The following is a 19,612-nucleotide window of genomic DNA, read 5'->3' on the forward strand; positions in this document are numbered from 1 at the left end:
AATGGAAAAATGATAAGAATTTCTGATCAGATAAATATAGGATAATATCAAAAATAGCAGAAAATGGCGTAACGGTAGTAGCAAATCAATACTGCAGGTATACATGCCGACCTCACGAGCTGAGGGTTAAGAGATAACGTATGTGACGATACTGAACTTGTAGCTCAGTATGCAAAGGGAGACTGAAACCTAACAATCGGGACTGATTGGAATATGATTATGGGGTCGATTATAGGAACATGAGACCTGAAAGACTAATTCCGTTCTACAACCAATCTAAGATAGTAATAGCAATTGTACTCTTCACATATCACAAGAGGAGAAGATATACCTCCAAAAGGTCTGGAGAGGGGGAAAATTCCAGCTCGGTTACATCATGGTTAGACATTCCGAAATCATATATTCGAGTATAAGGCTTATCGAGTCGCAAATACAAGATCAGATCAAAATTTTTTAAAGATGAAGAAGATACTGAAGTTCAAGGGAATCGTCTGGAAGAATCACTGCGGAAGGAAATGGGATACCGAAAAATGTTGAGATACGTTTGAAGTTCTCTCATGCTGTAGACACTACAATGATGTGTACCACAATAGACAGTTCAGTTAGGGGGAAATGAAGACCTTTGGAAACGTCTGTCGCAAAAGTTAAATTAATAAACGTAAGTACAAGGAATGTATGTGCGAAGAATCCTTGTGTAACAGAAGAAATAGTTCACTTTTTTACGAAAAAAGTAACTGACAAATAAGCTACTATTCAAGTTGGTTTGTAGAATTATGAGTCTGGAACTTTTAGGAAAACATCTCCAACAATATGTAACAATGATAGAGCAGATGACTGCCAGATATATAGCACCGTTTGCTAAACAGCTCATGCATCTAAACTGCTAAAAAGAAGAATGAAAAAGAGTATTGGAAAAAAAATGGGGAGCTGCTAGATGCTCATCATTTCGGCTCTAGGAAGGGTAATGGCACAAGAGAGACAGTTCTGTTTGGCTCCTCATGATAATAGCAAGTTTCTAGAAAAATCAAGACAATTTCGTAGGATTTATCGACCTAGGAAAAGCAATCGACAATGTAAAATGATGCAAAATGTTAGAAATTCTGAGTAAATTCGTTGAAAGTGATAGAGATAGGTGATACACAATATGTGCAAGAACGAAGAAGGGAAAATAAGAATGGAAGACAAGGAACGAAGTATTCGGATTGAAAGGGTGACTAGAGAGATATAGTCTTTTGTTCCTAGTATTAAATGTATACATCAAAGAAGCAATGGCGAAAATAACGGAAAAGTTGAAGACTGGGATTAAAGTTCAGGGTGAATGGGTATCAGTGATAAGATTTCAGATGACATTGCTAATATCTGTGAAATAGAAATGGTACTGCATGACGAATTAAATGGAATGAACTTAACGTCAAAATTGCGCACAACGAAGTAGAAGAAATGAAGAAATTCTCGTACCTTGGAAGAAAAATAACACGCAAAGACGAAGCAAGGAGGACATCAAAAGTAGATTAGTATATACAAAGAGGGGAGTTTTGGTCAAAGGAAATCCTATAGTATCGAATTTCAGCGTTAACTTCAGAAAGTAATTTCTGAAATTCTGTATTTTGAGCACAGAACTGTTCGGGCTCGAATCCTGTATTGTGTAATAACCAGAAAAGAAGAATATCGAGGGTTTCGAGATTTATGATATAGAAGGATCTTAAAAAATCAGGTGGTAATGAGGAGGTTTCCTACGGAGTTGGTGAGGAGAAAAAGATGCGGAAAATTGACAAGAAAAAGAGACAGCATGAGAGTTTTGTAGATCGTAGTCGCCAGTTTTGTAAAGGACTCGTCGCTACTGATGTAGAGGGCGAGATGCCACTGTGGTTACGGTCGGGCGAGTTTGTGAGTTCGTCAAACAGCTTCTGGTGCAGTACACCGCTAAGAGAATATCTCCCTGCCACTATCACACAGCTGTGGCCCAGGGTCAGGAAACAGGATAGGAGAACGAAGGTTCTATAACACTCCAACAAATTAATAACAAAGTCGAACAAATGTGTTAAAAGGTTTACTTATCTTTGTGGCTAGTTGAGATACGAAGTCTGCAACACTGCACGTAATGTAACACAAAGAAGGGCCTCCGGTGGCTAAGTGCAAATAATCACAGGTAAACTTCACGGTACATAGCAAATGCAATTTGCAATAACTGTCTGTTCACGTCTAAGAGTTCACTAAACGACGTTCCGCCTCTAAGTCATCCCTGGACGATGATCTTTAACCAAGTGGGCGTGAGCAGCTCTGCTGTCTTCCGAGTAGGCTTCTGTCCGCTGTCCGGTTAATGGTGGACTGTACTCGGACGGCAACTGGCAGAGGCCAAGTCGATATCCTCATCGTGAGCGCCGCCCGTGGCGCTGGTGGAATCCCCGTAAGTGGAGAGTCTGTGTGGCCTCGGCACCAGCTCGCACCTTTGCGCCAGCGGTGCTGTCTTGTTCGGACGACACAGCAGAGAGGGCATGTGTTAAGACGTCAAAGAATACCTTACAAGGCACCTGAGGGACCTGTAGGGCGTAAAAGCTGTAGGGGAAGACAGAGGCACTAGAATGTGTCCAACAAATACTTGGGGACATTGGATGCTACTCTGTCATGAAGAGGTTTCCACTGGAGAGTGTGGAAGAAAAGGAAGGTTAACGTTCAACCTCCCATCGACAACGGCGTCATTAGAGACGGAGCATAAGCCTAGACCGTTTCAAGAAACGGGAAGGAAATCCGCCATTCCCTTTCAAAGGAACCATCGTTGCATTTGCCTGGAGCAATTTAGGGAAATGCGAAAAACACATATCTAGGCGGCTGGACTCGGATTTGTTCCGTCGTCCTCCTGAGTGCCAGTTCAGTCTCCTGATCACTGCTCGGCTGAACGAGTACGGCGCACGCGACTTCGCCACGCAGATCTGGCGCTCTAGTTGCTTCTACTGTAAAAACTGGCTTATTATGAAGAACAGAAAATATATTTCTTTACAGGGAAAATGAAAATATTAGACTACACCAAACGCAGTTGGTGAATTGGAATTTTTTTTAAGAAACGAATATCTGTCTTTACCAATACTGTCACTTACTAAAAAATGTAGTGAATTAATCTTAGTATGTACCGCATTACCTTAAATAAATTTAATCAGAATACCACTGCCTACACAGTTTACAATTTATCAGTATACAATGAGCTGTTTATCACGTACCAAGTTCTGCGTAGATAAGTTTCTGTACACTATGGAGTTTACACTACACCCCAAAAGATGACAAGTGTCGTCCATTATTAATTAGCACACAGTGTGTAACTTTCTGTCTGCCAAGTGACACAATAGTGCATATGAATTTGTTCTACTCAGATATAGTTAGTTAAACTGTAATTATTTACATTTAGCTTTAAAATCCATCACTTAGTCGAGGTCAAAATGTGACATGAACCCGAATGCTTGTGACTGCTCCTAACATAAATTACTTGTCCCAGACACATCGTCCAGATTCCGCTTTGATTCCTTATCTTCGGTACTGTTTGAACATATTGATGTCGTCTTATCTGCGTGTGACTTTAAATCTAAGAGATGGGCCATAATATGCTGAAAAACTGTGTTATGTTTCTTTGGGCTATAGTGTAAATACTAGTTCAACTGAGAACTGTGCTCAATAAACTGCTTCACATATTATAACGATTGACAAAGTCATCACTTTTACCAAAAACTTTATCCGCATTTAATTGTATCGCTGCCTGTCCAACAGCTACTCACAATTACAAGTAGTTGCTACTGTGCACAAAGCCTACGCTTATATAGACACATGCTACAATGCTGTTCATAGTACTAGTTTTCTTTTACAGGCACAATAAAAGCAAAGTCTTTACAAGTATTCTGAATATAGAGGTTTCAGGCAGAGGCTTCAACAGTTTCAGAGAGGAAAAAAAATTACCAATCTTATTTTGGCGGAGGATATGTAGTGAGTTGTACTTGGATACCTCAGTTGATAGGGCAACTGCCCACAAAAGACAATGAACCTTGTCTCAAGTTCTGGTCTGCTACACAGTTTTAATCTACCAGGGAGTTTCATAGTTTGACAAGGTCGTGGTTCGAGAAGGATTTTCACAGACCACCGACAAGACTAATAGGGCAGTGTAAGTTCTGAATAACATTCAAATGACTTTTGGTGTCACATTACACATGAGACGATTGCGCATGTCATATTTCGCTGACAGCAGCATCAGCACTTAGTTATCTCCAAGTTTATTCCCGAAATGGCGAAATCCTGCATCGCGGGCCAAGGTGAAAGATGGGGGGGGGGGGGGGGGGCTCCCCACAACCATTGCACCCGTCCCCCAATCTGAGCGCCCCCTCTTGCATTTGTGGGAGCAGGACTTACCTGCAGTTCACATGCATGTCATAATCATCTATTAATGATTAATCATCAAGATAGGTACATAAAATATAAATAATGAAATAAGAATTCTTATTCATTGAAAATGAGGCTTTTCTTGCCATAAACCCTTCCCCACAAGCTCTGCAAAGTTAAATAAAAACAAGTTCGCTTTCACATCCTACTTGCATCTGTCACCTCTTCAGATAGCTACACTGAAAAATCGATACCTCTCTACAAATAAATAAAACAAACATTAGATTCGAAAATATAAATGACAAATTAGGAGTTTGTAATTGTTGAACATGAGTTTCACCTTAAGTACCAACCCACAAACCCAGCAAACGCAAAATAATAGCAGTTCATCCACTCTCTATCAGGTGACTGTGCTGTAAAATCGCGATCTATGTTCGATTTTTGTACCACACCTATAGATGACTGCAATAGCAATTAAAAACGCAACAGATGGTAAATTAATTACTTCCTGCGTCTAAGGTGTTGCAAATATTCTAAAATGTACGCCAAAGACAGTATCAGTGCAAAAAGTGCGATGTTCACATTGCTAGTAGAGATTAATGCATGAAAAACACTGTTTAATGTCACAATATTGTCAAAAAACGTCAGCAGTAAAAGAAAGCACGACTTAATTTCTACACGTATACATATTCCGAAAATTTGCGTCCAAATCCCTGAAGTGTGTACTCCAGTGGTAGATATCCACATTTGATATTCTACAAATTAGGCCTAAAAATTCGTTGTCATAAAAATAGCCTGACCAGATTTATAACTGCAGATAAATATGTGTTAGCTAAGCAGTAAATAGACACACACACATACACACACAGCACAATCATCTTGTTAGGAAAGGAAAGAAAGTATGTTTTTATATTACCAAAAATATTACTTAGAAAACACGCCATGTGCAGCTAGAAAATACGCGACCAAAGACGGTAACAGTGAGTGATGTGATATTTCCAAATATAGTGCCGGAGTCGAGATCTCAGACAAAAAGACTTTCCATAGTATACTGACAGACACCTCACACTTTGCAAGCACAGATTAAATATTCTCACATAAGCTCTGCTAACACCTGGTCAGAAGCCCTTCTTCCCGTCTGTCTATTGGTGTACAGGGACATGACTGACTACTATATTGTATCTGCATATGGCTGTGATAATCTACTCTGACTCAACCAGAATTCTACATCATAAAGCAGACGAAACCTTGTTCTCCACAGTATTGTCAGTCGGTGTCTCTGTCAGTTCTGCTAACAGTAGGTCAGATGCCCCTCTTGGCATCCGTCCACTGGTATACAGGTACACTATTAACTAAAGCTCTTTGTCAAAAAACAGAGGAAGCGTTGTTCTCCACAATACCGCGGGTGATATGGTCTGTCCGTCGCTATTTGGTACTCTGCCACACAAATATTTACCATGAAATTATCCAGTTACTTTATTATTCACAGCCACGTCTGTTATGGAATATGCTATGACACCATTAACTTCTAGACAGTGCACACATTCTACCCCATAAAACGTCTCTATAGATATACAGTTACAGAACAATCCTGCTTCGGTAGTTCTACAAATTTTTTTCTAGGTGCAGCACCTGGAGGCGACATCTCGCATCTACAGCGACGCCTGGCATTACACTATACAATAAGAGAAAGAGATGGGATTAACTGTTTAATGTGGCTGACCTCCAGTTGTAGGGTTAAACCTATGTATCATATAATATATACACTGTGTGATCTAAAGTATCCGGACATCCCCAAAACATACGTTTTTCATATTAGGTGCATTATACTGCCACCTACTGCCAGGTACTCCATATCAGCGACCTCAGTTGACATCGCTCTCCGCGGAACTCACGGAATTCGAACGTGGTGGCGTGATTGGGTATCACTTGTGTCATATGTCACACTCCTAAACATCCTTAGGTCCACTGTTTCCGATGAGATAGTGAAGTGGAAACGTGAAGAGACACGCACAGCACAATAGCCCACAGGCCGACTTCGTCTGTTCACTGACAGAGACCGCCGACAATTGAAGAGGGTCGTAATGTGTAATAGACAGACATCTATCCAGACCATCACACAGGAATTCCAAACTGCATCAGGATCCACTGCAAATACTATGACAGGCGGGAGTTGAGAAAACTTGGATTTCATTGTCGAGCGGCTGTTCATAAGCCACGCATCACGCCGGTAAATGCCAAATGACGCCTCGTTTGTGTAAGGAGCGAAAATATTGCACGACTGAACAGTGGAAAGACGTATTGTGGAGTGACGAATCACGGTACACAGTGTGGCGATCCGATGGCAGGGTGTGGGTATGGCGAATGCCCGGTGAACGTCATCTGCCAGCTTGTGTAGTGCCAACAGTAAAATTCGAAGGCGGTGGAGTTATGGTGTGGTCGTGTTTTTCATGGAGGGGCTTGCACCCCTTGTCGTTTTGCGTGGCACTATAACAGCACAGGCCTACAATGATGTATTAAGCACCTTCTTGCTTCCCACTGTTGAAGAGCAATTCGGGGATGGCGATTGCATCTTTCAACACGATCAAGCAACTGTTCATATTCCACGGCCTGTGGGGGAGTGATTACATGACAATAATACCCCTGTAGTGGACTGGCCTGTACAGAGTGCCGACCTGAATCCTATAGAACACGTTTGGGATGTTTTGGAACGACGACTTCGTGCCAGGCCTCACCGACTGACATCTATACCTCAGTGCAGCACTCCGTGAAGGATGGGCTGCCATTCCCCAAGAAACCTCCCAGCACCTGATTGAACGTATGCCTGCGAGAGTGAAAAGTGTCATCGAGGCTGAGGGTGGGCCAACACCATATTGAATTCCAGCATTACCGATGGAGGGCGCCACGAACTTGTAAGTCATTTTCAGCCAGGTGTGCGGATACTTTTGATCACATAGTGTATCTCAGAACACAAACACAGGAGAGGGCAACGTAATTGGTAACCACATTACAGGTTTATAAAGTGACCAGACACATTACTAGACATGCTGTTATTTGGCTGGTGACCACTACAGATTGGATCGTGTGTTTGTTCCCTCTACTCCTACTTTGTTGTGGAGTACAATTACGCCTCTTTGCTAATTATTGGTAATTCCACACCGCTGTTGCTGCTGTTATCACTTCACTTGCGTCTGTTACGACGTCGATATCTTCGTTTGTGCAGACAGGCTCTGTCATGCTGGTACACTACAATTTTGAGGTACATTGCCCCGTAATACTGACAGACATTTTGTTTGATCTTTCGTTGTTGGAAGGCCTAACATGAGCGATGTGGTTGAGAACTTGACATTAAGCGTATATTCTAGCTGAAGTAGGATCATCTGTCGGTAGCATCTCCATTTCTGGTTCTGATACACAAATTTACACAAATTTTTGTTGAACACGGCGACTTCCACATCTAGCATCACATTAATACGGGTTGTGGGATTTGTTTACCTTTATAGCGAGATACTCTGGCCACACAGAGTCTTGGAATAGGTATTAGGCGTATTATGACGGCTCTTTGTGTATTCAAGGGGCATGAAAACGATCTTTGTGGAGTTTTTGTTTATAATAGGATAAACATTAATTTTATTAAGTGTGTAGGAATCGCCTGGTGAAACAAAGAAATCGCACGGTGCACTTTGGCGTTTATTCTGTGAAGCATGTTATTTACGATGTGGTTATTCTTTAGTTTTGTTCGAGCACTGTGCCATCTCTTTTTATATATCTTTTCTTTGGCATTGTTCCTGTGTTCAACGACATGCAAAAATAAAGTTATATTCTTGAACGCATTACTCTCACTCTCAAAAATAATTATTAATTAAATCAGTGATTTTAGTGGTGACCCCAAACACTGAACATAAATTAAATTACGATGTACAAACAAGAAAATTCAGCGACTTCAGAGGAATGAAGAGATGCAGCTGGTGAACCTTCAAGAACAGATACAGGAACAACTTGAAGCACTGAAGTTAGCACTGGAGACACCTATTACTCCAACGTCACACACGCGTGCGGCCGTACAAACCAACAGCCCGACGGAAAACATGCAGCACGTAAAAATTCGAAGACCGCAGTTCCTGCCGGACAAACCGCAGCTATGGTAGGCAATGATTGAGCTCACGTTTGCCCAAAGCAAGATTCATGATGAGCAGACGAAGTTCGCGATAACGGTGAATGCGCTGGATGTTAGAGCAGCAACCGCAGCAGAAGATACAATACTTCGACCTCCAGCAGAACGACCGTACGCGACGTTGAAAAATGTATTACTCACAAGAATGCGTAAACCGTTAAATCGACGCATACGGCAGGTGCTTAAAGAAGAAGCTACAGGTGACAGGACACCGTCGGAATTTTGGAAGCATTTGCACCGTACCGTCTACGCAGAAGAATTGTCAGATGCGACGCTCAAACACATCTGGCTGGATCAATTATCAAGCACGGTAAAAGCCGCACTGGTAACTCGCGAAAGAGACAACATGCAGAACCTCTTGGAGATAGCAGACAAAGTCCATGCGACCATAGGCAATCCACAGATGGCTTGCATGGCAATCTTTAACGGGGAAGAAGCGTCAGAACTGATAGCAGCAATACAGAAGAGTCAGCATACGGACGTCAACAAACCATTGCAAGAACTAACACGACAGATGACATTACTGCAGCAACAGGTCACCACAATTGTTACAGCAAGGCCAACGGTGAAATTCGACAAGGACGGGTATGTTGGTACCACCAACGCTTCGCGGATAGAGCAGCAAAGTGTTGGCAGCCATGTGCGTACCCAAACGTGAGCGGCGGGCTGCGCGGTAGCACAGAAGAAGAGCGCCCGCAGCAACGAGGTGTGGTCGACGCAAACTACGGGCGGGTGAGTAACGTCCTTCGACCATAAATATAATAGACTGGCCCTGACGTCATTTTCGTGGCTCCAACATCTCTGGGCTAAAGTCACGTGAATGTTGGCAAAACATGGTTGTTTTTTGTTGCGCTTATGGCTGTACTCAGCGTTTTTTCGGGGGAAATGGCATTACATTTCACGTGTGTTTCTATGATAATGCAGATGCGTTTATTGAAATCTGCTGAAGTGACTTTTATATGTTTTTTACACTTGATATAGAGTATCACGTAAATTAAAGCGTTGAAAGTGATGCCTGTAAAGTCAGACTCATATTACATTTTGGAAAGTATCTGTGATAATTCGGTTACAGAAGCAAGTATAAGTGTTTCTCGTTCCTACTCATAGGTTCCCTAAGGATGAAAACCGAAGACAGCTTTGGATACAGCTCCTGAAACGGAAAAACTTTAAGCCATCTGCACATAGGCGCCTTTTTGTATATACAAGTGAGATTATAATAAGGTAAGAGCACCTATAGTCGACACATGAAGAGCATTTTTTTCTACCTTCTAATACTATTAAATAAATGTAGGTTCCAAAATTATTTTCTGAAACTTCAGAGTCTCACCTTTCATCTAAAATATATTTTTAAACTGATAGTTTAAACTTTTGTAAAAATAGTAGGAACTGAACCTTTGAAGTGCACCTAAAATTGATACTCTAAAATGGACCTGCTCCTAAAGTCGACAATTTTGGGACCTATAGTTGACATAATTCCCATATCCCATTTTCTTTTATAAGTGACTAGAGCTCAAAACGCGGCGAATCCAATATTTAAAGGTTTGAGACGAGCCCACTCTTATTGTTTAAAAGAATTTTAACGACGTTTTACCTTAACTGATAGTTTATAGTAATTTAGTCCCGCTGCCCACCAGAGGGGCCTTCGATACATTTTTTAGATTTTATAAATGGTACTGTGAACAAATCCAGGTCAAATGTAGTTCTGACATAATTTTTCGCAAATAAAAAAGTAATTTTTGTTGGAAGCGTTTGGCAGTCAATTGAGAAATGTGGCTAAAATACGATACAAACACAGGATGGCAGACCGCTCATTTGAAATCCCGCCACGTTTTGCCAACAGTCACGTGGTTTATGTTGGAGCCACACCAGCCCTATAGCTTCTGCACAGCAAGGCCAGTCTACTAGTATCTATGGTCGAAGGTAACGTCAGTAATCTTCTTACCATCTCCAAACGACTTTATGTCAGAGATGTCAAGTCGAGCCGTTGCTGCCTAAAAGACTCGGGATCCGATGTGAGTGTGCTACCCTTTACTATCAAGGAACGGATGGCCGTTAATTGCATCAGTGGAGACTGATGCAATTAACGGCAGCAAATAAGTCGCCCATTGTTGTTCGTGGCACACGTAAAATCGAAGTCGCTTTAGGTTTCTCACAAAGCTGTCAGTGGACCTTCATTCTGGCAGAGGTGTCAGAGGCGATATTGGGTGCAGACTTTCTTTGTGACATGCACATTACCGTAGATCTTGCTAATGCACAGATTAAACGAAATCAAGAGACAGTAGGTGGCATCACGGAACGTGACACTTACTGCATAACTGTGACGAGGTGTCACAAGCCGTAAATGATAACACGGTCGCAGAAAAATCAGCAGTACCTCACAAAACTGTACATCGCATTTACACCACGCCCGGTCAGCCAATACATCAACGACCGCGCAGGTTAGCACCCGATTGGTTCGTGGCAGGAAAATCAGATTTCGAGGCATTACTGGCATCAGGTGTCATACGGAGATCAGACAGCCCGAGTGTGTCACCCATACATTTCGTAAACAAAAAAGTGGGTCGTAGAGACCACGCGGCGATTACAGGAAGTAAAACGCACGTACTATACCAGATCGTTACCCAGTGCGTAATACTCGCGATTTCACAAATCAATTAGCTGGGGCAACGATCTTTAGCATTATTGATTGTAAAAAAGCTTATCACCAGATACCGGTCGCAGAAGAAGACATACCGAAAATAGCAGTTACAACACCTTTCAGTTTATTCGAATATGTCCGAACGCAGCTCAAACATGGAACGATTTATTGATGAAGTGTTGCTTAGGTGGAAAGGATGCTTCGCGTATCTTGATGATGTATTAACCTCATCAACGTCGGCAGAGGGACACGAGAAGCAAGTGTCCGCAGTGTTCGCCCGCATAAACCAGTACTGAATAATAGTCAACAAAGCAAAATGCGAACTGCGAAAACGGCAAGTGGCATTTCTGGGATATGAAGTTTCGGCGGAAGGCATACGCCCACGAGAGGACAAGGCAGCAGTAATCAACAACATGAACCTCCCCGAGACTTACCATCGACACAGAAAATTTTAAGGCGCGGTAAATTTCTTTAAAAAGCATTTGCCGTGAGCTGCAATAGTACAAGCGCCCTTGACAGACTCTCTCGCAGGTAAAAATGCAAATGGCAATGGAACGTGGACATGGAGAGAGCATTTCAACACATAAAAGCCGACTTACGAAAATCAGATCTCATTACTCAGCCGGTACCAGAAGCCCCTCTGTCAGTAGTAGTCGATGCCAGCCAAGGCGTGTTGGGAGCCGCACTGCACCAGAAAGTAAACGACGAATGGCAGCCTTTGGGTTTTTTCTCACAAAGGAAATGGAGCGCATACCACAGAGAACTATTAGAGATACAGGAAGCTATCCAGTACTTTCGCCCGTATGTAGAGGCAAGAGCATTTACTGTATACGCCGACCATAAACCAATAACCTATGCATTCAGTAAGTCGCAGGATAACTGTTCTCCACGTCAGTTTCGCCACCCAGAATACATCAGTCAGTTTACTACAGATATCAAGCATATCAAGGGAGCCGAAAACATAGTCGCCGATTTCCTGTCGCGGGTCTCGGTTATTTCACAAACCACAGACTACGATAAATTAGCCATAGCACAAGCTAACGAAGCACAACTCCAACAATATTTACAGGACGTAACAACCGGACTTCAGTTTAATCCAGCCGGCGGGCGCGAATGTGAATATATGGTGCGACATAGCTACGAACAAACCCAGGCCTTTCATCCCAAAAGGAAAGAGGCTTTCGAAAGCACACACGGACTCAGTCACCCGGGTAGCACAGCAACTACCAAACTACTCACGGAACGTTTTGTCTGGCCGAGTATAAGAAAGGATTGCCGCGGTTGGGTAACAACATGCATGCTGTGCCAAAGGAACAAGATTGGACGGCATCTACATAAAGCAGATGGAGATTTTCCCCTGGCAACAAAGAAGTTCTCCCACGTTCATTTGGACATTGTGGGCCCTCTGCCTTCTTCGAAAGGCTAAAAGTATTTGTTGACATCGGTGGACCGGTATACAAGATGGGCAGAAGCTCCTCCACTATCGGACATTTCAGGAGAAACAGTAGCTCGAGTATTTTTGGCTTCTTGGATATCCCGTTTTGGATGTCCACTATACGTGACAACCGATCAAGGGCGACAATTTGAATCCACTTTGTTCCAACAATTAGCCAAGCTCTGTGGATTCCGCCATCGCCGCCCAACCGCTTATCACCCAGCGATCAATGGCATGGTTGAGTATTGGCACAGGACATTAAAGACAGCACTGATGTGCCATAAGGACAGCTGGACTTCAGCGTTGCCACTGGTGCTGCTAGGTCTCCGAACTGCCTGCAAATCAGACCTAGGTGCATCCAAGGCTGAACTGGTTTACGGAGAGAACCTCAGGCTGCCGGCAGAATTTTTCGTTGAACCGACGGAAGCGACAGCGGGCGACATGCCTTACCTCTTACAAGTCCGCAACCACCTGGCACAGCTACGACCGACACCTGGATCTCGACATGGCGCCAACACGCCATTCGTTCCCAAGCAGCTTAGCGATTGCCCTTATGTGTGGCTGAGGACAGGTGCTGTACGAGCACCTCTTCAGCCGCCATATACTGGGCCGTACAAAGTACTCGCGAGAGACGAACATACGCTGCAGATAAATCACGACGGGGAGCGACAAACAGGTTCCATTGAGATAGTTAAACCGGCGCACATTTGGCCACCAGCTGACGAAGAAAATCAAGACACCAGTGAAGAATCGCCACCTACAGAATATGACGAAGAGGTGTTGGCTGCAGAGAGCAACACGCCAAGCCAAAAGCAGGAAACCACACCGGAAGACCCACCATTCTCAGAGCAGCGCTCTAGGGCGGGCAGAATTATAAAATAAAAGTATCCCTATGTGGCCGGAGGTCCGCTCTACAAAAGAGGGGGGGGGGGGGGTCTGTGTAGGAACTACCTGGTGGTGACACAACGTAATCGCACAGTGGACTTTGGCATGTTATTTACGATGTGTTTATTGGTTAGTTGGTTTGTGGGGGTTGAAGCGACCAGACTACAAGGCCATCGGTCCCGATGTGTTTCTCCCTTTGTTTTGTTCTAGCTCTATGACATCTCTTTTTATATATCTTTGCTTTGGTATTGTTCCTGTGTTCAACGACATGCAAAAATAAAGTTATATTCTAGAAAAAATCACTCTCTCTCGAAAATAATTATTAATTAGCCTCAGTAGCTTTAAGTTAAACAGACTAGTTAGATATGATAATGTTTCATTTGTGCTTGCAAAGTGTGAGGTTTCTATCAGTATATTTTGGTTCTGAGACATCGACGCTGACATTACAATTTAAAATGGCACATCCCTCGCTGTTACCGTCTTTGTCATGAGTTTGCCAGCTTTACATATTGTTTTGTCTAGGTAATATTTTTGGTAATAAAACATTGCATACTTTCCTTCCTTTCCTAATAAGATAACTGTGCTGTTTATGTGTGTGTGCTTGTGGTGGTGTAGTTTGTTACAAATTTTTATTTATGCAAGCCATAGTTTGCAACTGCACAGATTGAATACTCACTTTACATGTTTAAAAACGCGAACAGCGCTGGTGGCGTATGTTTTAGAATATCTTGGGCAAATACAGTCTATAAAGCTTATAGGAAGCCCTCTCACTTCAAACTGCTTTTGTCTGCATGGCTTTCTTTATGTCTGTGTCATTTTAATAGCAGCAATAACTGGCAATAACTAGCTTCGTTTGTGATGTTTCCAGTGAGTAACGCAATGCTTTACCTCTGTCTCTCTTAAATTGGTACTTGAGAACTTTTTTAAGTCGTAGGAAATATAATTTGAGGTTTCATTATCCTCAAGTGAAAAGGTAAACTTCGTACTGTTCGCGCTGTCTTGGAAATATTTTATTTGAGGGTGTGTGTAATTAATGCATTCAGTCTGTCTATTTGCCTGCTTTGCTTACACATATTTTTCTCCACTTATAAGCCCTCTCAGGGTAGTCTGACGATATTGAATTTTTAGGCTTAGTTTTTAAACATCAAATGTTGAAATCTACCATTGGGGTTCATACTTAAGAATACTGGGCACTAATTTGGTGAATATGAGTTCAAGTGGTTCAAATGGCTCTGAGCACTATGGGACTTAACATCTGAGGTCATCAGTCCCCTAGAACTTAGAACTACTTAAACCCAGCTAACCTAAGGACATCACATACATCCATGCCCGAGGCAGGATTTGAACCTGCAACCGTAGCAGTCGCGCGGTTCTTGAATGAAGCGCCTAGAACCGCTCGGCTACCGCGGCCGGGGGCGAATATGGGTATGTGTGGAAATTAACTCGCATTTTCTTTTACAATGCTGGCGTTTTTTGGCAACATTGTGACATGAAACAGTGATTTCATGTATTAACCTCTACTAGCAATGTAAACATCACATTTTTCGCACTGCTGCTGTATTTGATGTACATATTAGAATATTTGCAATGTTTTGGATGCGGAAAATTATTGATTTACTATCTGTTGCATTTTTAATTGATATTGGAACCATCTGTTGGCGTGGTACAAAGATCGAACTCAGGTCTCGTTTTCGCAGTACAGTCATCAGCTGGCTACTGGAGGAACGGGGAATTTGCTATTATTTTGCGTTTTCTTTATTTGTGGAATGGTATTTCAACTAAGACTCACATTCAACAAATGTAGATTCCTAATTTGTTATTTATACTTTCCAAGCAAATGTTGGTTTTTAATTATTTGTAGAGAACTATCAGTTTGTCAGTGCAGCCATCAGCTGGTGATAGTACCAAAGTGGAATTTGGTTTATTTAAGTTTTCAGAGCTTGTGGGAAAATTTTTACGGCAAAAGAAGTCAATTTCAACAAAGAACAATTCCAGTTTAATTATTTATAATTTATCCACCAATGTTGGTTTTTCTAATTATTTATAGAGAGATGTCCTACCTACTTTTCCAGTTGTCTATGGCTAATGATATTCCTTCAAAACAAAGTTACTAATGTGAGAACTGGTGAGCCAGTTCTGAAAGGGTTTTTTAAGAAGTCAGTAGTGCAAACATAGTTGCAAACAGAAGTGCAGACGCTTGGTGGCTCGGTGTGGGGGGTGCTTCATGCAAAATTTACCGATGGGCAGGGCGTGGGTGGGGTGCAGCATGGAGATAAGGTAGTGCTGATACTACTGCCAGCGAAATATGACATGTGCACTTGCCTCAGCTCTAATATGACGCCAAGGATCATTCGAAGGTTATTTAGAACGTACACTAATCTACTACTAGCAAGTAAACTCTCTTTTATATCTTTGACCGCAAGCTAGATAAGACTTATTGACATGACACCAGTAATGACGGACAACAGTTTAATAAACAAACAAAGAAAGCGATATATAGGAAAGGAAAGAATCACTACTTGAAAAAATGGTTCTAATGGCTCTGAGCACTATGGGACTCAACTTCTGAGGCCATTAGTCCCCTAGAACTTAGAACTAGTTAAACCTAACTAACCTAAGGACACCACACACATCCATGCCCGAGGCAGGATTCGAACCTGCGACCGTAGCGGTCTCGCGGTTCCAAACTGCAACGCCTAGAGCCGCACGGCCACTTCGACCGGCAATCACTACTTGATAACAAAAACAAAATGAAGAGTCCCCTCTAGACTACAAGAAAAATGGTTACACTGCATCCACCAGCAAGAAAGGTGTAATCACTGAAGTAGGTTTGCGTCACAGCCGAGCCCCACGAGGCAGGGGCCCGTGGGTAGCAGTGACAGCTGAGCAGGTCGCAGACGTAAGGCAGGCGGTGTAAGGCGAGGACACTGTCTGCCCGTGCTGTGATGTGGTAGCACAAGGCCAAAAAAAGACCGATTAGGGGAAAATTGCGTAATGGCAGACTTTTGAATAGTGGATGAAGTGTCCTGAACAACGTACTAAAAATCATCACCAGTATCGTGTGAACGCAGGGTGGATGGGGTGACTTTCAAAGACTGCTTTTCTACGTTTTTCACGGATAACTCGAAAGCCGCTTCTTCTAGCAAAAATGTTTTCTGCTACAAATTGAACTACATTAACTTGCATACAAAAAAAACCCTATTAATTTCCATCTCGAGGACTAAATTTCTGTGTTTCAGGGGATGAAAAAATTACCATTTATTAAAAATATTTTTCCAATGGTATGAAACAGATGTTTATCTTTAAATGAAATGTATTAAAAAAATATGAAATGTGTGCAACACACGTAGGAGAAGTAGAGCCATAGAAATGGATAAATTCTGCTTGTGGATGTGACAAGGTGGAAAGGGGACGTGTGTGTGGTAGACGTATATGGGAAGGTAGGTCGCTGGATTGTGTTCATGCACTTCCCTCCTTCATAGGTCAGCAGACTGAAGGTCAAACAGGTGATTTCCCATTCTGTTTATTCCACAACGCACAAGAAGCAACTACAGGATGTGCCATAAAGTTACAGGGACACCACAGCGCGCCACAAGAATTACTGGCGACAGAATTTATTTAATGACTACCTTTTTTGCACAAAATACTTTAACACTACGTGCAATGCGCATATGAGATACTAATAACACTAAGGCAAGCAAATACATATGGACAGAATGTGCGTGGATCTGTGCACATTGTTCTCCACTGCTGAGGTGACACTGATATTAGTCATCGTGAACAGGTGCTGTACCGTTGTGAGGGAAATCCAATGTTCACCTACCGTGAGCTCTGCTCACTCTTCAGTTTACAAACTGTCTCTAGCATGCTACCTTTCCTTATCCAGTTCTCTTATGTGAGTAGACAATGTAATTTCACTGTGCCTGTATTTGTGTAGTGAAATTATTTTCAGATTATTGAATGAATACTTATTTGCAGTCGTTCAAGTTATCTGTTATCTAAAATACGTTCCCCTGTATTTCATTTGAAAGTGTGATGTTGTCAGTGGGCAGTGTAGTGCTTGTGGGAAAGGGATTGCACTGACATATGTGGCACATTGCCGCTGCCTATCTTTTAGATCTATTGTAACGCTCTGTAACTGTGTTTTTGTCACTCGTTGGTAAATTAATGAATGACCAGAAAGTTACAGGACTTCCATCAACATTAACTGTCTTGATGATGGACTGCATAAACGTTTCCCATTGAGGAATTGCTGTCGCTTATAGAGTGAACTGGACTAAATGCTGCCTATTACCACACGTTCACAGCATATCTTCCAAGATGGGTGTGGACACGTCTGGTGGAAAGTGTCTGACCGTGTTCAAGTCTAGAAGAATAACATGCTGTAATGTACTGCTTGACTTATGCTGAAATATCTGAAGTTCTGTAAAACCTAGGTGACTTACGTCAGTTGCAGAGAGATGCCGTTTAAGCCTCTGGCTCTCTTCAGATGTTGGGAGAGATGAGCCTGTGGTGATGCATTTGACACCCATCAAGGCGTGAAATGTATTCCAGACAATGGTAGCTCAGTGAAACTGATGTTGTCCCATACATACTGACAGTATGTTACACTTCGAAAAGGCTCTTCAGTATGATAGACAGGTGACAGCTCCAGTTGTCGAACTATTTCACAAAACATCTCACTTAACAACTGCAAAATAAGAACTAAGTAAACTGAAAGTTACTCCAGTGTATAAACTCTAGCTTTTTATTTAGGCTACTCGCATAAAAGAACTAAACAAGAAATGCCGGTGAGGTATAGTCTGTCTAAATTGCAAAGCGAGCAGTGATCACGGTGGGGGAAGTTGCTTTCTCAGAAGAACACTACAGCCACCGTGCAGGACAACAAATAATCAGTTTCGTGTCTAGCAGTGTGGAACAGTGTGCCGAGATGTACGTAGATTGTGTCTGTATGCATTATTTGCATCAATGTTATTAGTAACTCATATGCGCATTCCATGTAGTGTTAATCCATTTTGTTTAACATAAGCACTCCCTGGGCAAGTCTGTGGGCTGCCTCGCCATTGACTCTTATGGCATGCTGTGGATGGCTGTGTAACACTGTGAAACAGCTTGTATTTGCTTCTTGTGACGTTGTGGGGTACCCTTACCTGTGTTACATGTACGTAATATTTGTTGTTAATCCACTTTATTCAAGGATAAACATCAATTTCGTACCATTAGAACAAAATTTCTAATGAACAGCGGCTTTGGATCTTTTTTGTATGAAATGTAATGTAGTTCAGTTTTGTACTGGAAAACATTAGCCGCTGTTTTGGTAAAAATGTGATATTTTTAGTACGTTCTTGAGGACACGCCGCCCCAGCACTGTGCAAAAATTTGCGAGTACACGATCTTTCCCCTAATTGCCCTTCGTTGAGTGGACCAGTAGGGCGCTGCAGTGAAGGGCGGCGCCGTGGGTGTGGCTGCCCTCAGAGACGGCTCGTGTCGGAGCTCGCAGAACCGCTCGCCCTGGAACTCGCCGAACGACCGCCTGGCAGTGCGCCGGGAAGCCGGCTGGCTGCACGCCCGGCGCGGCGGAAGCGAACAGGTGGCGCGGTTGCAGACCGTGTTTCGCCTGGAGCGGCGCTGGGGCCGCGCTGTCGTGCGCTGCTTTCCGGAACTCGGCCCCTAAATGTGCTCATGTTTACCGCCCGTGGGCGCGATGTCTCTTGTTTCTTTTCCAGCGGTCGAGTGTTTATTTTTCATTTATTTGTTTATCTTTGATTTGGGCAGCATAGACCGCACAGCCAACAGAAGTTAAAAAAGTTCCATGTAAACGTAAGTGCAGTTTCCACAGTAGACATATAAGAAGTGTTCGATGTACGAGGGCTGTTCAGAAAGTAAGCTCCGATTGATCGCGAAATGGGAACCACAGTGAAAATTAGAAATGTTTTATTTTTAACAGTTAGCTACACCATCCAGCTACTTCTCTACGTAGTTGCCGTTCTGACTAAGACATTTGTCGTAGCGTTGTACCAACTTTCCAATACCCCCATCATAAAAGACAGCCGCCAGTGCTTTCCGCCAATTCTCTACGCTGGCCTACAGCTCGTTTTCTGTGCCAAAATGTTGTATTCAT

General features: G+C 42.7%; 1 protein-coding gene across 1 annotated transcript in view; it reads left to right on the plus strand.

Annotated features, from left to right (window-relative positions):
* The window catches only part of LOC126191130 (uncharacterized), a 71,057-nt gene extending 51,892 nt beyond the window's left edge, over positions 1-19,165 (plus strand). Inside the window, exon 3 of the mRNA XM_049931879.1 lies at positions 18,923-19,165. Within this exon, the coding sequence (XP_049787836.1) occupies positions 18,923-19,165 (243 nt within the window). The remainder of the gene's footprint in view (positions 1-18,922) is intronic.
* Positions 19,166-19,612: the final 447 nt, after the last annotated feature.

Source organism: Schistocerca cancellata, chromosome 6 (assembly GCF_023864275.1).
Source record: "Schistocerca cancellata isolate TAMUIC-IGC-003103 chromosome 6, iqSchCanc2.1, whole genome shotgun sequence".
In the NCBI taxonomy this organism is placed as follows: domain Eukaryota; kingdom Metazoa; phylum Arthropoda; class Insecta; order Orthoptera; family Acrididae; genus Schistocerca; species Schistocerca cancellata.